Source organism: Melitaea cinxia, chromosome 17, assembly GCF_905220565.1.
Source record: "Melitaea cinxia chromosome 17, ilMelCinx1.1, whole genome shotgun sequence".
Classification (NCBI taxonomy): Eukaryota; Metazoa; Arthropoda; class Insecta; order Lepidoptera; family Nymphalidae; genus Melitaea; species Melitaea cinxia.
The window spans coordinates 6,326,484-6,345,980 of record NC_059410.1 but is presented as its reverse complement, the minus strand read 5'-3'; the positions used below and the strand labels follow the sequence as shown (position 1 = coordinate 6,345,980).

The window sequence follows — 19,497 nt, the reverse complement described above, 5'->3', positions numbered from 1 at the left end:
AAATACATAGTAATAATAACTTATTACATTTCAAAAGATATTTATACATACATAATGTGTGCTTATTTGCTATTTGCAAGAGATAATTCAAAACTTTCGTTGTAAATACCGAGATAGTAGTGCTGAAAATCTCAATTGAGCCACTGCATTTATTAAATTACCTCGTGATACGTGGAATTGTGGTGGCCTAGTACCGTTTTCCTAAACATAATATGAAAAGGCTTAATTATACGACGTGACAACAGAGGGGGGACATAAAAATTAAACAACTGCAGAAGATGGAGACATTCGATTTCGTTGCAATTTTTTTTAAATAAGAACATCATATCAAGCATGGCTTTGAAATACACAGGCCAAAGACGGGTAGCAGTTTCTTCGATGCGAAAAAGCCAGTCCGGCGGTCACAAACCCGCCTGCCCAGCATGGTGACTATGGGCAAAACGCATGAGTTCACGCCATTTTTGTCGCGAACTTGTGGAGGCCTGTGTCCAGCGGTGGACTACGACAGGCTGAACTGATGATGATGATCAAGCATATCCCTTCGTACAGTAAGTGCGACCATATTAAAATGTTGTAGCCTGCTAACTATGATATGATTCCAACATGTTTCTTGCTCCCGTGGAAAATGCTAAGTGTCGTGTGAATCGTTTCTGCAGCCGTTCAATTCTCAGGGAATGTGCTGAGTAATGCAGTCGCCAAACCACACTACCATACTCTTAGATGCTACTTACCAAACTGCTATACAATAAAATTTTAGTGCTTGGCAAAAAACTTTCCTAGAGACACGTACAATAAAACCCAATAATTTAGAGGCCCTCTTTATCACCACGTCAATATGTGGCACAAATGTAAGTTTCACGTCTAGAATATATAATACCAAGATCTTTAACTGTATCAACTTCTTGTATCATAAGCCCATCAATATGATACGCTGAGGGGAGCTTGTTATCGTTCCAAGTGAATTTAATTATCTGCATTTACTCTCATTCAATTCCGTAGAGCGTATGGTACAAATAAACTTAATGTCATCGGCAAAAAGATATAGCATCGAATATTTCAAACAGGTCGTAACGTCAATAATCAAAATATGTTAAACAGAATGGAACCCAAAATATAGCCCTAGAGGGAAATCCTGAAGTAATCAGTTATTTCTGTGACTGATAGCTATTTAAAGTTACAAAGAAAGAACGCCCCTGCAAATATGATGTTACCCACTGTAACATTGAGCCCGACACCACATAAGTTGAAAGCTTTTGCACGAATTGAATATGGGGTACCCTATCAAAGCCCTTGCTTAGATCCATATATATAGCATGAACCTGATAATGACTATCAAGAGAATCTTTAACAGAGTTGGTAAAAGTAACTAGATTAGTTATAGTTGATCTATCCTTGACAAAACCATGCTGGTGAACATTTATTATATTTTTAAAATGGTAGCTACTAAATGGACAAACAAGAGCTTCGAAAATCTTTGCGGATTGGGATAAAATTGAAATAGGACGGTAGTTACATATAATATATCACATTTTAATGGATTAGTTTCCTATAAATATGATGAATACATTTAGTGGGGTTTTTTTTCATAACCATCTTTTATTCTTCATCTATCAACGGTTTTTCATTCAGACTCTGAAGAATTTCTTCTAACCCAGCAACTTTCTTCTTTAAGTAAAGAATTTTAGCTTGGAGCCTTTTAATTTTTTTTCTCTGACTGTTTATCTTTTCCTGCATTTTCCTTTTTCTTAGTGTAAGTACAACAGTGGGAATCGAACTATATATTTTAGATGTTTCTTTTGACTGAGCCTGAAAAACAAATAAGATAATTATAAATAATAAATAAATTAAACATCTCATCTAAATAAACGATTATAAGGAGGAAAGATTTGATTGTTTGTTTGCAATGAATAGGCTCCGAAACTACTGGACCGATTCTAAAAATTATTTCACCTTCGGGAAGCTACACTATCCCTGAGTGACATAGGTTTTATTATATTTAAAAAAAATTAGAGATCCTTACTAAAAATCCAATAATGTAACCCAAGGGCTAAAAAATGACCTATAAATTTCTTATATCGCGTGCGCTGCGAAAACTATTGATGATAGAACAATATAATTTACTAAGACTTTGTAGAACAAATCTACAAAAAGTGTCGCGACAGCAGTTCTAACTTTCATTATTATGTATAATTATTATTATAATTATGTCACAATAAGTGGTCTTTTATATAATACTAGCTGACACGAGCAACGATGTTGTACCCCTTCCACCACCCCTCCGAAGCCGGGGCGGGTCGCTAGTCTACAATAAACGATTAGAAGGTAACTCACATTTTGAGGAGTTGACGATGTACACGCTGATGTCAACGAATCAGGAATAGTGAGCGTGGCACTAGTGTCATCATAAGATGATAGTCTGTCATCTGCTAGTGTGGATGGTTGCTGATGACTCTGGAAAGGTAGATTTAACGTTGTTAATTTTCGAAGTTGATAAATCTAAGCTTCATTTCACCACTATGACTAAGGTGAACTACATCAGGTGGACTGATGTACGTTTGTTTACCTTGTTCATGAGATAAAAAAAAAAACTTACGGGACAAACACAGTGTGGCGTTAGAGTTGGTTTAGCGCCTTCGACTAATTTCCTTCTATTGTTCGCCAACACTTGAAAGTCAGAGGTATTGAAATGATTTGAGCAAATGACACTATTTCTTGTGGGCGTCCAGGTTAGTCTGTTATTACAAAATTTTTTCCATATATCTCTTAAATGTGGATCTTTAGGAAACCTGCAAAAAATTAATATAAAACATTATGGTTGAAGTTCACACTAAGTAATTCTAGTAAAATGTGTTAGTACTCGTAAGTTGTATTATATTTAATTTAATACAATTTTATTTTAAAACTATTTACATTAAAATAAAGCTCGCAATATAATATTTTAAATAAAACAGAATCTCAAAAATTTCTGTCTCCTTCTTTGCCTTTGCCATTTTATCGATAGCTATCTACAAACAAACCGGTAACAACACTATCGCTTGGCGACAGCAACTTCTCGGAAATAGACTCGGATCACGGATCAGTCGCTCGACCGATCCGCCTATTGTATGAGGGCGAGCCAGGGGTGTGAAACTCTCCTACAATATCGTAATTCAAAAATATTCATACAAACTAACGCCATCTTTTGGACGAGGAGGGTGAGTTCCGGGTGATATATTAATGTGCCAAAAATAGATGGCAGTAGCAGCAGTAGAGTCGAGAATTTTTGCAAATATAATTAATTTAAATACCTAATCAAATATAAGTATAAAAAATATAAGTAAAAATATTGAAGATAAATCAAAATATAAGTATATTTTAATTTATCTCCAATATTTTTTGCCGTGGCAATATTATTGAGGCCCATCGTGTGTTAGTCGGCCATATTTGAATTTTGAATCACTGTTTTTTGTGTTTGTTCAGTGTTCGTTGTGATTTTAATTTTATTGTGTTATTCCCTACGTTTTGGCTTGTTTACGGCCTTTTTGATCTTCTACGTGTTACGACATCATCTGGCTTGTTACTTGGACTCCGGACTGATTGCATGACTGATAACTTGGCTCTTTATTACACGGATTACAATTTTTGCAATTTTGATTAAGTATTTTAAAATGCCGAAATCAGCTGAATTAAAATGTTATTTCAAATGTGATATTGATGGTGAGTATTCAAATTATTTAAAGAAACGTTTCAAAGCAGTATTTAGACATTAAGTATTATACCAAGATTGCTCTTTTCTTTTATATTTGACTCAGTAAAAATTTTTATAAAAGAGAAGTAATTAATTTTTATGCCATTTTAAAATTTGGTTAGCAAGAAAAACAGCCTATAAATCATTTGGCAAGCATACAAGGATTTTTTCAGTAATAATAAAATCAGGCTGCAATTTTTGTTCTTTATAAAATCATAATAATAGTTGTTAGTAATTTAAACATAAGCAAGCAGCTTGTCTTATTATGTATCTGCAAAAAAAAAAACAGTCATACTTCAAAATAATTATTTGGTGTAGCGATTCATATTTAAATTTTGGTTAGCAATAAAAATAGATTACGTTTTTTTTTTTCAAAATCAGCAGTGTTCGTTAAAAGTGGGTGGGACGGTTATAAAAATAAAGCTATATATATGACACTATCCCAATATTACAAAATAGGGATCCCTTTCTTTCGAATTTTTGTTTGTCTAATTTAATATTGCAGTTAGGTATTTTTTGGCATACTATTTCAGTAGGCATAATTATCTTAAAGGCTTATATTACCAGCACATGGATCACTCATTGCTGCTTTTACATATACTCAGCCGCAAAAAAATACTATAACTGTTCAGAGACAATAAAAATTGCAGACGGATTTAGAAATATTTGCTGACTATATGTTGCTGCCCAATTATACTAGCTAATTAGTAATATTTTTTTGCTAACAATGATACAAATACTTTGCAAACTGTTTAAATCACATCCTTAATAAAATAGACGTAATACTTAACTATTTTTATTCCTTTCATTGCATTTAGAATTCTTTATTGTCTCTTTAGTATCACTTTTATGTATAAAGCAATATTTTAAGAATATTAAAAATTTTCAGGACCCTTACATCGCTTTCCCAAATGGGAATATCCTCATACAGAGAAGTTAAACCAATGAAAATTTTAAAATTTTGATAGGAATGATCATGTTAAAAAACAAGCATCCGATTATTATAATAAAAGATGAAAATAAACAACAGTTTTATAAATTCTATATGGTATTGGTGTTTTATTCTTAAACCCTCGATTTTCTGTTAATATTTGGTAAAATAGAATTAATTTGAAATCCAATTTTTAATACTTAACACAAAAAAAATAGAAAATATTCTTAATGTATTATTCAAGTAATATACTGTATGTACTTTTCACACTATTTCCACCAATTTATTAATACAAACTGTTTATATTAATAAATAAGTGGAAAAAGTGTGAAAAGTACATACAGTATATTACTTGAATAATAATTATTCTTCTGATTAATACTAAACAGCACCATCTGTAGTATTATTATAGAAATAAAATTGTACGTGCACGCCATCTGTTGGTGGGGGAGGTCATGATACATCAATTTTTATTTCTGAGTGGCGTATCTATACCAGTATATAAGTGTATCAGGGTTGCCAGATGTACGATTTAAATCGTACTCATACGATTTTTTTGCATTTTTACTTATGTACGATCGCTAGACCAAGATCGTACACAAAATGTACGATTTTTATATTCCTATTACCTGGAAGCATTTCATGATTAAAAAAACGTCATCCACCGGCAAGCATGAATTTAGGAGAACTACCCCAACTACCTAACGCGTGCCTGGATCTTTTACTTGAATGAAGTCTCTCTGAATAATCATATAAGAGCTGTATTTGTTTGCTTTTTAACAAATTGCGACTTGAAAAAAAAAAACACATTTTGAAATAAAAACAATTTGAAAATTATAAAACACTGGCTCAATTTGCTTTAAATTTGTTAAGTTCTCCCCATTACAGTGCAGATTGTGAACGAGCATTCAGCGAAGTTTATTTAATCAAAACTAATAACTAAACTATTAGCTAAGCAATTAATCAAGAAGAAAAGAAAATTTTACGAAGTTTAACCCAACAAATTCTTTTATTAAAAAATATGACCACAGAAAATTTTATATGAGTGTAACAAATAGTTTTATTACATTTATTTTCTAAAACTAAACGAATTGTGAAAATTTATAATAAAAAATTAGTACTTAGTCTTAAAGGGCTGTACGATCTTTTTATTTCAAAATTTCCTTGGCATACGATTTTTTTTTGTAGTTGACAAACGATCACACTTTTTGTGCACCTGGCAGCCCTGAAGTGTATAATCTATGGGGCGAGCGGCCTGTGTTAGTAAGCAAATAAGAAACAACACGACCGATAATATTTGTAATTTTGAAAGTTTAAAAAAAGTGTAAAGTAATAATGTGATTAAAAATACTTACATATGAAAGGTAACGCCATCTTTTTGTAAATTTGACGTGGCAGATCTCTTTTTGCAGCAGAAAACAGAACAATTCGGCATGTTTTGAAGGACGTTAAATCGATCGCGCAACTAAATTTAGTCCAGTGAGCACTGCGGCTGCAACTCTTTTATTGTACGCTTAGGACCGCGTGGACTAGTACCTTGACAGATGGGAACGCCTCTGTATGGCTACTCCTAGTGATGGACATTGAAAAAAATACATCGATGTTTTTTTCGATTCAATGCATCGGATAGTGGCATGGATATAATATCGATATATCAAAAAATACATCGATGTTTTGCATACATTGAGTTAGATATTAATGTGGTTTAGATATTTAAAAAAACATATATATATATTAAAAAAGTTTTATTACATACGTTTTACATTTTAAAATTTGACGAAAATTTAGAAGACAAAAGAATATCGTTGAAATAGTGATATCCTTAAATATCTCAATACTTCTTAGCAATGCTTTGTAAAAACAAAAGTTTGCCCAATCTTTTGCACTTTAATCTATTTCTTTGTTAAGGCATCACCTGCGCCGCTTGTGAAAACAGTCTTTCAGGTGGGACCGATGTACCTACCATTGTTAGATATTTAAAGGCGATTTTATGTAATATCAGAAACTGTATTTTGTAATCTTTCCAAATTTCCAGCGGATTATCGTTAAGTCTTCAAACAGGAGTTGTCAGATAAACTAAATACCCTGAGAGTGCTAATGGAATGAATTAAGTAACGAAGGACCGTGTGACTGTTAATTAATGAATTAAGTAATAAAAGAGACAAAAATAGTTACCTATTAACCGTAAAGAGACAATCCATCCATTAAAGAATAATTTTTGCAGGTTTGTTTACCTCTTAAATGCATTAAATAAAATAAAAAAACATCAATGTATAGTCGATGTTGAAATATTAACAATACATCGGTTTGATTCGATGCGTCGTTACTATACATCGAGTGTTCTTAATACATCGATGTATATCGTCCACTCCTAGCTACTCCCCTCCGTGTTGTAAAAAGTGAACAAAGTCAAACACTGTCGTTATCGTATTGGTAATCGTTATATACATATATATCAACTGAATACAGTTAAAAATATTATTACGAAGTATAGCCGCGCAAGGTGGGCCACAACGTTGACGACCAAGGCTTTTGTTCCGTTTACAATTACAACAGCTAAAAAGCCATTCATAAATTACGTCACACGTCAAGGGATGATCACGAAATGTGACAATGTATGATAAAATAGACACGTTAGGAAACTGTTGTGTTTAGTTATTATTGATTTTTTTTTGAACGAATTTCCTTACGGCAGGCTTGACATTTGGCTAGGCGACCGAACTCAAAAACCGAACTGAAAAAAATGTGATACTAAAACCGTAAGAAAAATATATAACAGAAGTGACGTAATATCAGTCACACGACTGTATAATATAACGTTTGTAAAACTAAAATATTACTAGTAAACTTTTTTTTAAATTATTTATGTAATTTTATACTATCGACAAAAATAAATAAAGACATGTTTTTTTTTTATTTCACATAATAGTTTGAATTATTATTATTATTTTGTTTGATTTATTGGTACATTATGGTAATATGTACCAATAAATCAAATAAAATAATAATATATATGGTATAGTATAACTGAAGTAAGGGACAGCAGGAATTTCCTGCTCAAAATATGGAGCAGCCCGGCTGGGGTAGTACCTCGACCTTACAGAAGATCACAGCTAAATAATACTGTTTTCAAGCAGTATTGTGTTCCTGTTGGTGAGTAAGGTGACCAGAGCTCCTGGGGGGATTGGGGATTGGGTCGGCAACGCGCTTGCGATGCTTCTGGTGTTGCAGGCGTCTATAAGCTACGGTAATCTCTTACCATCAGGTTAGCCGTACGCTTGTTTGTCGACCTAGTGGTATAAAAAAAAATTAATTTTACGGTATTTGTTATTTTTTAAAATACTAAATTTCCTAAATACTTTTATGTACTTAATTCCCTTGTTTCCTTCAAACGTAATTTTTTTTTTTTTTTTTTTTTTTTTTTTTTTCAAAATACAAAAAAAACACATAGTTAAAACTTATACATAAGCCTGCCACGAAAACTCACAAGAGCTTAACCGGACAAGCCGCCGCGTCGCATATCATATTATCATATGATATCTTTATGGTACCGTACCATGTTATAGCCATTAAATTAAAACTAAGGTAATTACCAAAATTTTGTAACTATTAAACGCTTAAAGATTTTAGTAAATGTTCTTTTAGTGATCTTCTATATCTTCGCCCGTCCAGGTATAACTCTTGTAGGTTTTCGGGAAGTTCATTAACAAATGCAGGTATAATAGTGTTTAACATTCTAGCTCCGTAAAAATTCCTAGCATTCGGCACAACATATTTTTTTGAGTTTTGGATATTTCTTAGGATATTGGGTCTACATTTTTCGATTAGTAAAGAAGGATCATTAACTTCATTTAGGATATTGAATTTCACCAAAGTAAATACATCCATGACATTACAATATTTAAGAATATCACTTTCATTCAAGATACGTTTATTTTCAAATTTTGGGATAATGGTTTTTAATAAACGTAACTGTAAAGCATAAATACTATTTAAATTATATATTTACTATTACTAAATTAAATTATTAATTTACTAAAATTAAATTTATTAATTTACTATATTATATATATAAGGAGCACTTTATTTCTCAACTCAATTTACAATCATCTACTTAATGAATATGTAAGTATATAATTATATAATTACCTATAATATTATATCATATATTTGTATTTATGTGTGTACGTATGTATGTGTATATATGTATCTATGTAAGTGTATGTATTTATACCTGTAAGTATGTAATATATTACAGTTCTTTAGCTATTACGTTAATAATTCTTGCACTGTGTTCCCCGCTATATGACACTCTCTCTCATGACCATTGGTTGACTGGAAGAGATCTCTTCTAGAGATAAGTCCACCTTTGCCATCAACTTTATGTATAATTTTTCTGTACATTATTTTTAGTGCAATAAAGTATATATATATAAAAACCAATCAACAAAATTAAAAAAATCAAGAACTAGAAAATATAAGTATATAAATTTCAACATTTTGTTTTAATTCAAATTGTGTTGCTTCTATACTATCCGAAGGAACTTCGTTCCTACCTGGTGTCCCAACTCCCATGACACCACATTTTTTTTCACTTGTTTTTAAGCTTAACAATTGCACATATTAAAATAACACTTATGTAACCAATTATGTAATTCATTTCATTGACATTTCGTGAATAAGTGTATTTTTAACCGACTTCGAAAAAAGGAGGAGGTTACTCAATTCGACCGCATATATATATATATATATATATCACCAACCAGTGATAAATTGCACTTAAGAGAGTGATTTTTCTATTTCCTTACCACGTCACAGTGTGAAATGTAATCTATATGTACAATACTCATAAGTGAACTGTAATGTTCTTGAGAAATAAAGTTCTTTAAACCTATATATATATATATATATATATATATATATATATAATGTATGTTCGGGGATAACTCCGTCGTTTATAAACCGATTTTGATAATTCTTGTTTCGTTGGAAAGGTGATATCCCTAGTTTGATACCATGATAAGAAAACCAGGATCTGATGATTGGATCCCAGAGAAATCGAGGGAAACTCTCGAAAAGAGCTATCTTTATTATGTGGTCACATTTAAATTTCATCGAGATCTGATTACAACTTTTGGAGTAATCTTTGATAATGCGTATTTATATTATTAAAATATACCTAATTATTTAATTATTACGCCACACCCGGTGGTCAGAGAGGAGGCAAAGTACCTAGGATAGTTTACAATCTTTTATAAAGGGGTTAAGCGTTATCATAGTAGCCATCTTTATTTTCCATATTTGATTTCGAGACTGAATTGAAGGTTTCTGAGACATAACAGAAATTGTACTGTTCTGGTTCTGGTGGTGTAGTGGGTCTGGTAATTATCAGAGTATAACTTATTGCGGTGTGTTTAATCGTCATTTCAGAAAAGTAGGTATTATCGTTTTATTATTTGTAAATAGCATAATGTAAATATTATGTGACTGACTGTTTTAAAAGAGTAACTGTTGAGTGTTGCCTATTCTACGGCGTTAACTTCACTTTAACTACTTGATCTATGTTTAACTATTACTGTCAAACCTAATTATGTAATTTAAATAGTAAATCTTATACTGTAGTTATAAAATAAATGTTTTTTTGGTATGTAGTACAATCACTTACACGTGGATTGTTTCTTCAGGTAGACGTTTACTTGAGACTGAAGGGGAGGTAGAAATAAAACAAACATTATTATTTGAACATAAAAATTAGAATATAATCATTTTCAGTAATTATTTAAAATTATACACTTAAAGTTACATTTATAGTAAATTCAATAAAAAATACCAGTGCAGACGAGATACAAAAAAGAGAAAATATTGTTTTATTACATCGTTGGTTAAATACATCGCTTTCAGTAAATGCATTACAAAAAACATGTTACAGTCTGAACGTAAAGAAATTAAACGGTTACAATGTCACTCGTTATAGAAAAATAAAGATAAGATTGAATCACATTCAAAAATTACCCACTAGTGACTAAAATTTTACTCTCATAAAATGCTCGATTTTTTTATAGAAGGGGCGCTGGCGAGATTGCTTCTAGCCGGCGCCCCGCGCGCTACAGATAACGTTACATGTCTTCAATTCTAAATAAGGTTTCGCATTGTACTCAGATCGGTACCCATACGACTATGCGATGCAGGGTCGCACCTCCGCCCTTACCGCGAATCTCAGACGTGAGTTAGTTATAGAGAACAAACTTCGTATAAATAGTGAGGTTAGTAATAACTTTGGTAAACATGAATGAAGCAAGTGATAACGTACTGAAGTCTCAGATACTAAATTGTATATTAATAAAACTCAAAAGAATGGCTAATTTGAACGCTGTCGCTTCAGGAAAGTTCTAAATGCACGGGCGCGTCTATATAGCCCCGTTCGACGTTAATTTTCAAAAACTTCACATACCTCGTCCCGTGACTCTAAAAAGCGCGAACTTGAGCCGCAACATTTCAGTCTTAAAATAAGAAGCGTACGCACAGACCACGCAATCACATAATTTGTGCACAATTTTTGTATCCCTAACTAACGAGATGTCGCGTCGTGGCGTGTGCGTTTCGGTCACTGTCACGTTTCTTATCAACTAAATGTGATTCGAGCGAATAAACAATGCGGCAGTGTACAAAATTTACATCACATTCACTCGAAATATTAAAGCATACAAGTTAACAATCAGCGGCGGAGGAACACATCGAATTGCAAAAACAAACGGCGACGACTGATCATCAACGGTTCCTCGTTAAACGTAGTACGAAGCTTACCTAAAATTATGTTTCAGAATCGAATGTAGAACTGCTCTAATTATACTTATTAGTTCTGTTTTACATACACATATTGTTATATAACAGTAAAAAACCTACCTAGCAACAAGCGAGCGGGGCTCGTGCGTGGACCACTCTGACGCCACTCTGACACCACTGTGGTAGCGACTCGGCTTCACTGACGGTACTTTCAAAACTCTGAATAACCGTAGTTTCCAAACGACGGCAGACACTACCAAAGTGATCTTTTCGATCTTAAAACTTCAACGCCCTTTCGTCTCAACGTGTGGTCCGCGCGGTCACGTGTAGGCATTACAATTTCATTCAAGTAATCACTTTTTACATACTCATAAAACATAAAATGAAAAATAAATGACCTAACTATGATAATAGTAAAGGTTTACTGCCTAATCGCATTATTAATTAATGTTTATTGATACAATTACTGTACTAACTCTTAAAAGTAAGATTTTTTATTTATTTTAGTATTAATAATAAATTATGTAATATAGTTTATATATGTATAATATTGATTACGCCAATTCGCGAGTGTATACAAGTTTATATACTCACATATCTTACACGTAATGCGAACAGAACCCGGTCTATAGATGGGATCCTGTAGTCCTCGCACACCGGCAGACTGGCAGACTTACACGACCACGTTACCGTTTAATCGTATAAATTAAACATGAAAGTTACATACCATCGTTTAATACAAGTACGCTAGATAAAAATAAATACCTAACATGATTTATAATTGCATACAAGTTGATCTTAAATCGCTACGTCTTAAGGTTACAGTAAAAGTGATATAGAAAAAATATGAACACAAAAGAATTATATATATTTGTATATGGCATAACGAACTAATTCTCTCGTAGGAATAAACGGTTTGTGCATAGTACGCTTAACTTAAACAGTACTCGCCTCGACCCAACACACTTGCTTTTTACTGTTAAATGTAACACGAGGCGCGGCCTCACCACTGCGAGTTACGGTTTGTGCATTCAAAAGTTTATAAAAAAATAAATTTTTCATAGTAAGTGATAATACCTAATAATGGAATGATACTTTGTAACAGTTAAAGTAGGCCTGTGAACATACTCATGCATATCATCACTACTGTTCTGCGCTAAATATTTGGTTCCTTTCTGTTTTTGGTCCGTAAGAGAGTGAGTATATAAGCACATGCGTCTACAGTGTCGCAACTAGATCGCACACAACCGTTTTCATATCAATTTATGTCCTAGCACCAAAATTTAGAATTGAACACTGGATACTTAAATTTCAACTGTACTAGATTGGGTTTTCGCATTATATATTTTGAGTCGTTTCAGAATAAGCTAGAATACTGTGTCTATAATACTACAATAGTATTCATAGTACCACAGCTATAATATTGTGAGGTGGGTCGGATCTAGTTGCACACCGCATTTGTCTATAGCACGTAACAGAAAACGACCTAAGCCATGTAGTCACACATCGGCGGTATATCCATTAAGCTTACTTCTCGTAAAAATATATGATACTCGTGACCTCCGAGGAGAAAACACTGCTGTACGACCACAAAAATACGTTCTATGATAAATATTATGAAAGAAAATCATTCAGTTAATCGTACGAGCACTGCGAAACCGCTCGGAGTTTGATGGAGTAACGAATCGCGGTATCTAGACCAGCCACTGAGGTCAGCACAGGGAAACGAGACAACTGTTTTACATAAAAATTATTATTATTAGCAAATTTTGTTGCTCATTGACTAATTAAAATTTTATAACTTATCAATTGTTCTGAGAAAATCAAAGAAATCTTCTGCAAGTAATATAAACGATACCCTGTAACCACGCCCAGTTACTCCGAGACGGATCAAAACGCTCGACGCGATCGACAGGGCTGCCAGAATATTAAGTTTTATACAATATTATATGACGCACTTTTCACCGTCGATCTTATATTGGGGATTAATACACAATTTTCCAAATTTAAATAAATTAATAACAATTGACAATCATCAATTTTCAAACAAGAGAAATTTCGAGCACAAGAAAACAATTTCCACCAAGCATAGAGCTTGGTGGAAATTGTTTACGATTTACAAAACAACAATGAGAATAGTTAAGAGTCGCTTGACACATTTTACGCATCGTTCATTTGTATATTGATTGTCGATACATACCCAATTTTCCAAATTAAAAGAAACTAATAACAATCGACAATTATCAATTATTAAATGAGACAAAAAATTTCAGGTATTTGTTACAAACAATTTCCACCAGCTCTATTCATTTACATAACAATGATAATAGTAAGTAGAGCTTTTCCAATTAGACAAAAATTCCAAGCACTCATTACAGAAAACTTCTACCAACTCTGTTGATTTACACAACAACAATGATAATAGTAAGTAAAGCCGCTGGCAGCCCTGGTTGCTTTATGTTGTGTTTCGTAAATGATAATAGTTAACAGAGTAATTGGCAGCCATGGTTATAGGTGAGGGGAGTATGTATGTTACATACACTCTGTTGAGTCACTGGCAGCCCTGGTTACGGTTGTGAGGGGAGGGTGGTTGCTAGGTTGTCTAGTAGAGGCCGCAACCGCGCAGGTTGTTGGCGATGATAACGTCGGTGACGGCGTCGAACACGAACTGTATGTTATTGGTGTCGGTGGCGCAAGTCATGTGACAGTAGATTTCCTTGGTTGTGGATTTGTTCTTAGCCTCGAACTGGGCTTGGATGTACGCAGCCGCCTCGCCGTACTCTTGCGCACCTGTAGACAAAGATTGTTGAATTTAATACCCAAAGTTCCCATTCGATTTGTATTCTTACTTTGATTGCATATACAATAAAACGAAATCCATGAAAATTATCCTCCGATTCCATACCTAAAGTACCATTTTTATCCCTAATTTGTCCTCATCGAAGTCTAGCTTGCAATTGCTAAAATATAGTATATATTTTTAAATAGATTGCAACAAACATACCTAGTACATATTTATTCTTTAGTTAGATAAATGGGATCGATCAAAACTAATAAAGTTCTTCATATACACATGGCACAGAATTTTTTTATTACGATTATATTTCTGTTATATTTACGAATCTTTTGTAACAAAAACAAAATAATCTTTCTGACGATTACTGAACTGGTCCATATAAAGGTGTACAAAGTAAACGAATTTTAAATATCTTACCCGTGTATTCCGGGAAGCAGATGGTGAGCGGCGACTTGCGGATCTTCTCCTCGAAGAGATCCTTTTTGTTCAGGAATAGGATGATGCTCGTGTCAGTGAACCACTTGTTGTTGCAGATCGAGTCGAATAGCTTCAGACTCTCTTGCATACGGTTCTAGAATTAAATAACAACAATTAATAACTTATAGACTAGCTGTACTTTTTTAATCTCAGAAGAATTCACTCAACTTGAGTTGAATGTCTCGACAAAATCAGTCCAACCTACTGAAGTTAATGGATAGAAACACATAGATATACATTAAAAAAAAGTTAAGAATTTCCGGAATGTGACACCAGTTAAATTTTATTTTCATATATGCAATTTAATCAAGAATCATAAAAATAATTTAAAAGTTTAAAATAACATTAAAAATTACAAAACATTTTAAAAATTTGTTTAATAATATTGCTAACTATAGCTACTACGCCTTGCCTTTATTGACTTCTATGTAGTGATATTCATATATTTAAATGATTTCATAAATTTTTTATTGTGACGCCGCGTTGGCGCAACGGTCACAGCACTGGCTGTTGCGCTGCCGGTTACGGGTTCGATCCCTGCACATGACAAACATTTGTATTGGCCATACAGATGATTGCCGTGGTCTGGATGTTTGTGGAGTCCTTGTGGGTCTCCCCAGCGTGCCTCGGAGAGCACGTTAAGCCGTCGATCCCGGTTGTTATCATGTGATAGTGATCGTTACTCATAGTAAGGAATATATCCGCCAATCCGCATTGGAGCAGCATAGTGGATTAAGCTCTGATCCTTCTCCTACATGGGAAAGAGGCCTATGCCCAGCGGTGGAATATTACAGGCTGAATCGTAAAAAATTGTAAATAGTACAATATTTACATTGTTTATTGTTTATTTAAGTTGTCGGCCCTGTGTGTTTTCACGCTCAAAGGTTGTGCCTTGTGACTAGTTTGACCTTCTTCCGTTTGGTAGATTCCTAATAAAAGTAGGTCTTCCTGTTAAGGATACGTCTTTGACCAGCGTCAGGTTGTTTAAGTACTGTTTTCGCAGTCGCTTACTAACTTATTAGGCATGTATATCTAAAATATGCTAAAAACAGTAAAAAACGAGGAATACTTATTTTAATAGTTTTACTATTATATTTAGATTTTATTAATAAGAGATAAAATACTTTATTTGCAACAGTTTTAATGTAATTAGCCTAAGGATACTGAAAATGTGTTTTCTATAAATAATTACTGACCTACCCCATCACAATGTCCCATTAGTTCACTATTTACAGGACACTAGATACACAAATTAAAATATTATGAAAAATTGCAATCAAGTGTACAAGTTTAGTATTAAAAGATAGAATCATCATTTCCTCAATGTTTAAGATAAAGATCGTAGAAATATGTTCAAGATAAACACAACGAGATGTAGGTGCTCTTTAATCAATTGTGAAGGAGAAAAAAGTTATCAGAGTGAAGTTAGCGTTTTATAAACATTGATAACTATAATCTACAAGTGCTGATGTTATGTAACAAGCAAGCACTTTACAAATTTATTAAGCAATTTACTTTTTGAATAACTAGTTTTTTTTAGTTGCCTTTTTTATTTAACCAGTACCATCAGTTTCACAATTATCAAACTCAAATACGATAGACAACATTGGTACAAGCTTTAGAAATATTAATTGTATATTTTTCAGCATACTTTGTGTGATTTTTTTGCTTATTGTTTAAATTAATTGATAAATGTAATAGATATTCTGTAAGCATACACATGACAGCATAATTATGAGTATGGCCTTAAAGGATGGATTCAAAGTATCACAAATTATTTAGATAAATAATAACAGTTTTTTCACGTGCATATAGTTATTTCCCCGATACTAAGACAAATAATATTAAATATTTTGCCTGTCTGTCTGTCTATCTTTCTGTTTGTCCGGGCTCCGGAATGGTTGAACCGATTTTTACAGGACTTTCACTGGAAGCAAAAACAACAAATATCCCAAAAGGCTAAAATTATAAATAAAAAAAAAAATTGTAAAAAACAAACAAACAATCACTGTGTTTTGTCGAGTCTTTATAGTTTATTTGCACAATAAATTAATTTTTTTTTAAATGTTTGTCTATATATCTATACAACTATCTCTTGAGCGGCTCAAATAAGATAAAGAAGGTCACATGGCAACATAACTTTTTATTCCATAATTCGCACGGGATCTCACCATTAAAAATTAATGAGTTTCCAGATAGAATCTCCTACGTGAACAAAGTCGCGTCTTCGAACAGAAGATATATTCAAGACTAGCTTAACCCGCTTAAGTACTTCTTGTACGAGATCTTATCCCTACTAATATTATAAATATGAATGTAAGTTTTTTTGTTACGCTTTCACGCGAAAACTACTCAACCGATCATCATGAAACTTTGTACACAAATTCTTGGAAGTATTAGAAGAAACATAGCATACTTTTTATTTAAAAAAATTCAATGCGAGCGAAGCCGCGGGTAAAAGCTAGTATTTTATAAATAATCTTTAGCATACTACAGAAGTGAGATTACTGCAACTAAAAGCAAGCTAGGATCGACAGTAGCGCAAATAAAAATAAATATTTAGCTATATTTACCGTTGTCTCGTCTTCATGCAACACCTGGTCGTACTCGGACATGGCGACGCAGAATATGATCGCCGTCACGTCCTCGAAGCAGTGGATCCATTTCTTTCTCTCCGATCTCTGACCGCCCACGTCGAATAATCTGGAATGAGGAATACAGAATTGTAAGATGAGAGGATAACATTAGAAAATTTTGTATTTATTATTATCGAGAACATTCAATTTAGATCATTTATTGCGGTAGGACATAGCAGAAAATATTCCGTTCAAAATCTGGACCAGCCAGGCTGGGGAATAAATACTGCCGACAAAGGTATCTGGCAGTATCAATTTCATATTGTTTACAATATTTCTTATAACATACGTATACGTATAAGAATTAACCATCAGAATATATCAATAAAGTTAGTACAATTTTTATGTACCTACCTTCTTTTAGCACCTTATATCTAAGAATTGACCATCGGTCCAAACTAGCGGGTATGTAACCTATACGTTCACTGAACACACTAATACTACTCTATTGTATGTATTTTGTCGATCAGTAAATAAATAAGGTCTGGGGACTATTTAGGATATACTTACTTTATGTATAACAATATATTTATTTTATAATTTTTTTGATAAATGCATGTACTTACTTAAAATTAAGGTTTTTGAAGGAAAAGTGCACTTCGACGATTCCGGTGGTTTTGACTCTAGTTCTTAATATATCCTGTTCGGTTGGCTGGTAGTCTCTAGCGCCTAACCGGTCGAGATCGTCCAGGAAACTGAAAATAAAAATAATCAATTAATCTACTAATAATAAACGATTATGCCTTTTGGTTTATATGAGTGCTGATATAACACTCTTATTGTTTAAAAAAGTCGTGAGAGTTGGTTTAATGGTTTGCTGAATTTTTCGACTCCCGAGGGCCTATACAAACATTACTTACCTTAGGAACAAACTACCGTGAGTGTATATAAAATGGTAACTATTAACTAATCTGACGATTATCAAGACAGATCGTTGATAATAGCCCGAAGGACTACTAAAAATATAATTAGTAGGTTTGATATCGGTACGAATGTTGCGTTGACACACATAACGTTATAAAACAAGGTGTGATCATAATTGCGTCTAGTTCTGTGTGACTCATTAAAGCGCGCCAGATCGATTGCTCGTTAGGTGACTTAACAGCTAAAATATTATAGCTATGTAGGCTTTGATTCATCAATACATAATATTATTGAGTTTCATATATAACATTTTTTTTACCCTTTGCATATTATAATTGATAGAGAAATGATTTGTTATTATTTTATATAAATAAATAAACTCTTCACACTCAACGACCTGATATTGGATTTTAGGAAAAAAGTACAAGATTTGCCTAAAAACAAATAAAATTAGTTTAAAATAAATATAGTCAAAAAGTAAAACGTATGATTGGAGCTAGTCGGATTTCCTAAGCTATTTGGTAACTTTTGACTTAACATTGCGCTTGGTTAGAAAAAACATTTTTTATACTGATCTAATTTATAAGTAACAGATAATAAATTGTTTTGGACCTTATTAAGAGACGTTTTGAGCTGAGGAAATTTGAGTGGCGTTGTCAATCACACTAGTCAAAGATGTGGCGCATTTTTATTTTGAATAAATCAATTATATATTTTAGTAAGATGTTTTTTTGGGGAACATCAAAATTAATATGTTTATTATCACTAGCAAAAATATCTATCCAAAGTTATTGATATAATTATCGTAAATCTAGTTGGAAATTTTCATTTACGTATAAAAAAATATACCTATATTATTTTTTACGTAAACTTCAATCAATATTAATAGATCAAGGTAAGATTATATAGAATAAAATTATGCAAATATTTCAGTTGAGTAATCATTAACACAAATGAAACGATGGATTTAGACTTTTAAATAGAGTAAAATTTACATATTCGAAAAACAGTGAAGAATATTCAAGTAAATTTTATAATTCATTACTATGAAATAAAAAGCGTACATCTTATGTAATTAATGACTAATGAACTCTGTGATCACTAATAAAATATCAAGGTAAGTGTTCTTGACTCAATCGAGCCAATTGACTTACTCATGTTACTTATGTGGTGTAATTGAAGTACGTGTCACATTCCTTAGTTTTTATATAAGAGGACATCTATCCCATATATATACATCTAATACACATATGTATAGAAATGTAATGCGGATGCTACTTCA

General features: G+C 32.7%; 2 protein-coding genes and 1 long non-coding RNA gene across 6 annotated transcripts in view; 1 reads left to right on the top strand and 2 right to left on the bottom strand.

The window, feature by feature from the left end:
* Positions 1-1,509: 1,509 nt before the first annotated feature.
* Positions 1,510-6,871, bottom strand: LOC123661916 (THAP domain-containing protein 1-like). Of its 2 annotated transcripts, none has more exons than XM_045596852.1 (4): positions 6,834-6,871; positions 2,594-2,786; positions 2,332-2,451; positions 1,510-1,806 (listed from the first exon to the last, which is right to left on the bottom strand). In XM_045596852.1, the coding sequence occupies exons 1-4, from the start codon at positions 6,857-6,859 to the stop codon at positions 1,597-1,599; spliced, it is 549 nt and encodes a 182-aa protein (XP_045452808.1). In that variant the 5' UTR covers positions 6,860-6,871; the 3' UTR covers positions 1,510-1,596. The 2 variants fall into 2 exon arrangements, with proteins under 2 accessions (XP_045452808.1, XP_045452807.1); XM_045596851.1 differs by lacking the exon at positions 6,834-6,871 and adding an exon at positions 6,014-6,208.
* Positions 3,443-4,771, top strand: LOC123661917. The gene is made up of 2 exons (XR_006744408.1): positions 3,443-3,696; positions 4,617-4,771. It is a non-coding gene; the product is annotated as an uncharacterized LOC123661917 (long non-coding RNA).
* A 6,700-nt stretch (positions 6,872-13,571) lies between the features above and the next one.
* Positions 13,572-19,497, bottom strand: part of LOC123661915 (guanine nucleotide-binding protein G(o) subunit alpha) — a 63,937-nt gene continuing 58,011 nt past the window's right edge. For all 3 annotated transcript variants that reach the window (XM_045596850.1, XM_045596848.1, XM_045596847.1), the window contains exons 5-8: positions 17,918-18,046; positions 17,289-17,418; positions 14,656-14,809; positions 13,572-14,231 (exon numbers count right to left, since the gene is read on the bottom strand). In XM_045596850.1, coding sequence (XP_045452806.1) covers positions 14,044-14,231; positions 14,656-14,809; positions 17,289-17,418; positions 17,918-18,046 — 601 coding nt within the window. In that variant the 3' untranslated portion in view covers positions 13,572-14,043. The remainder of the gene's footprint in view (positions 14,232-14,655; positions 14,810-17,288; positions 17,419-17,917; positions 18,047-19,497) is intronic.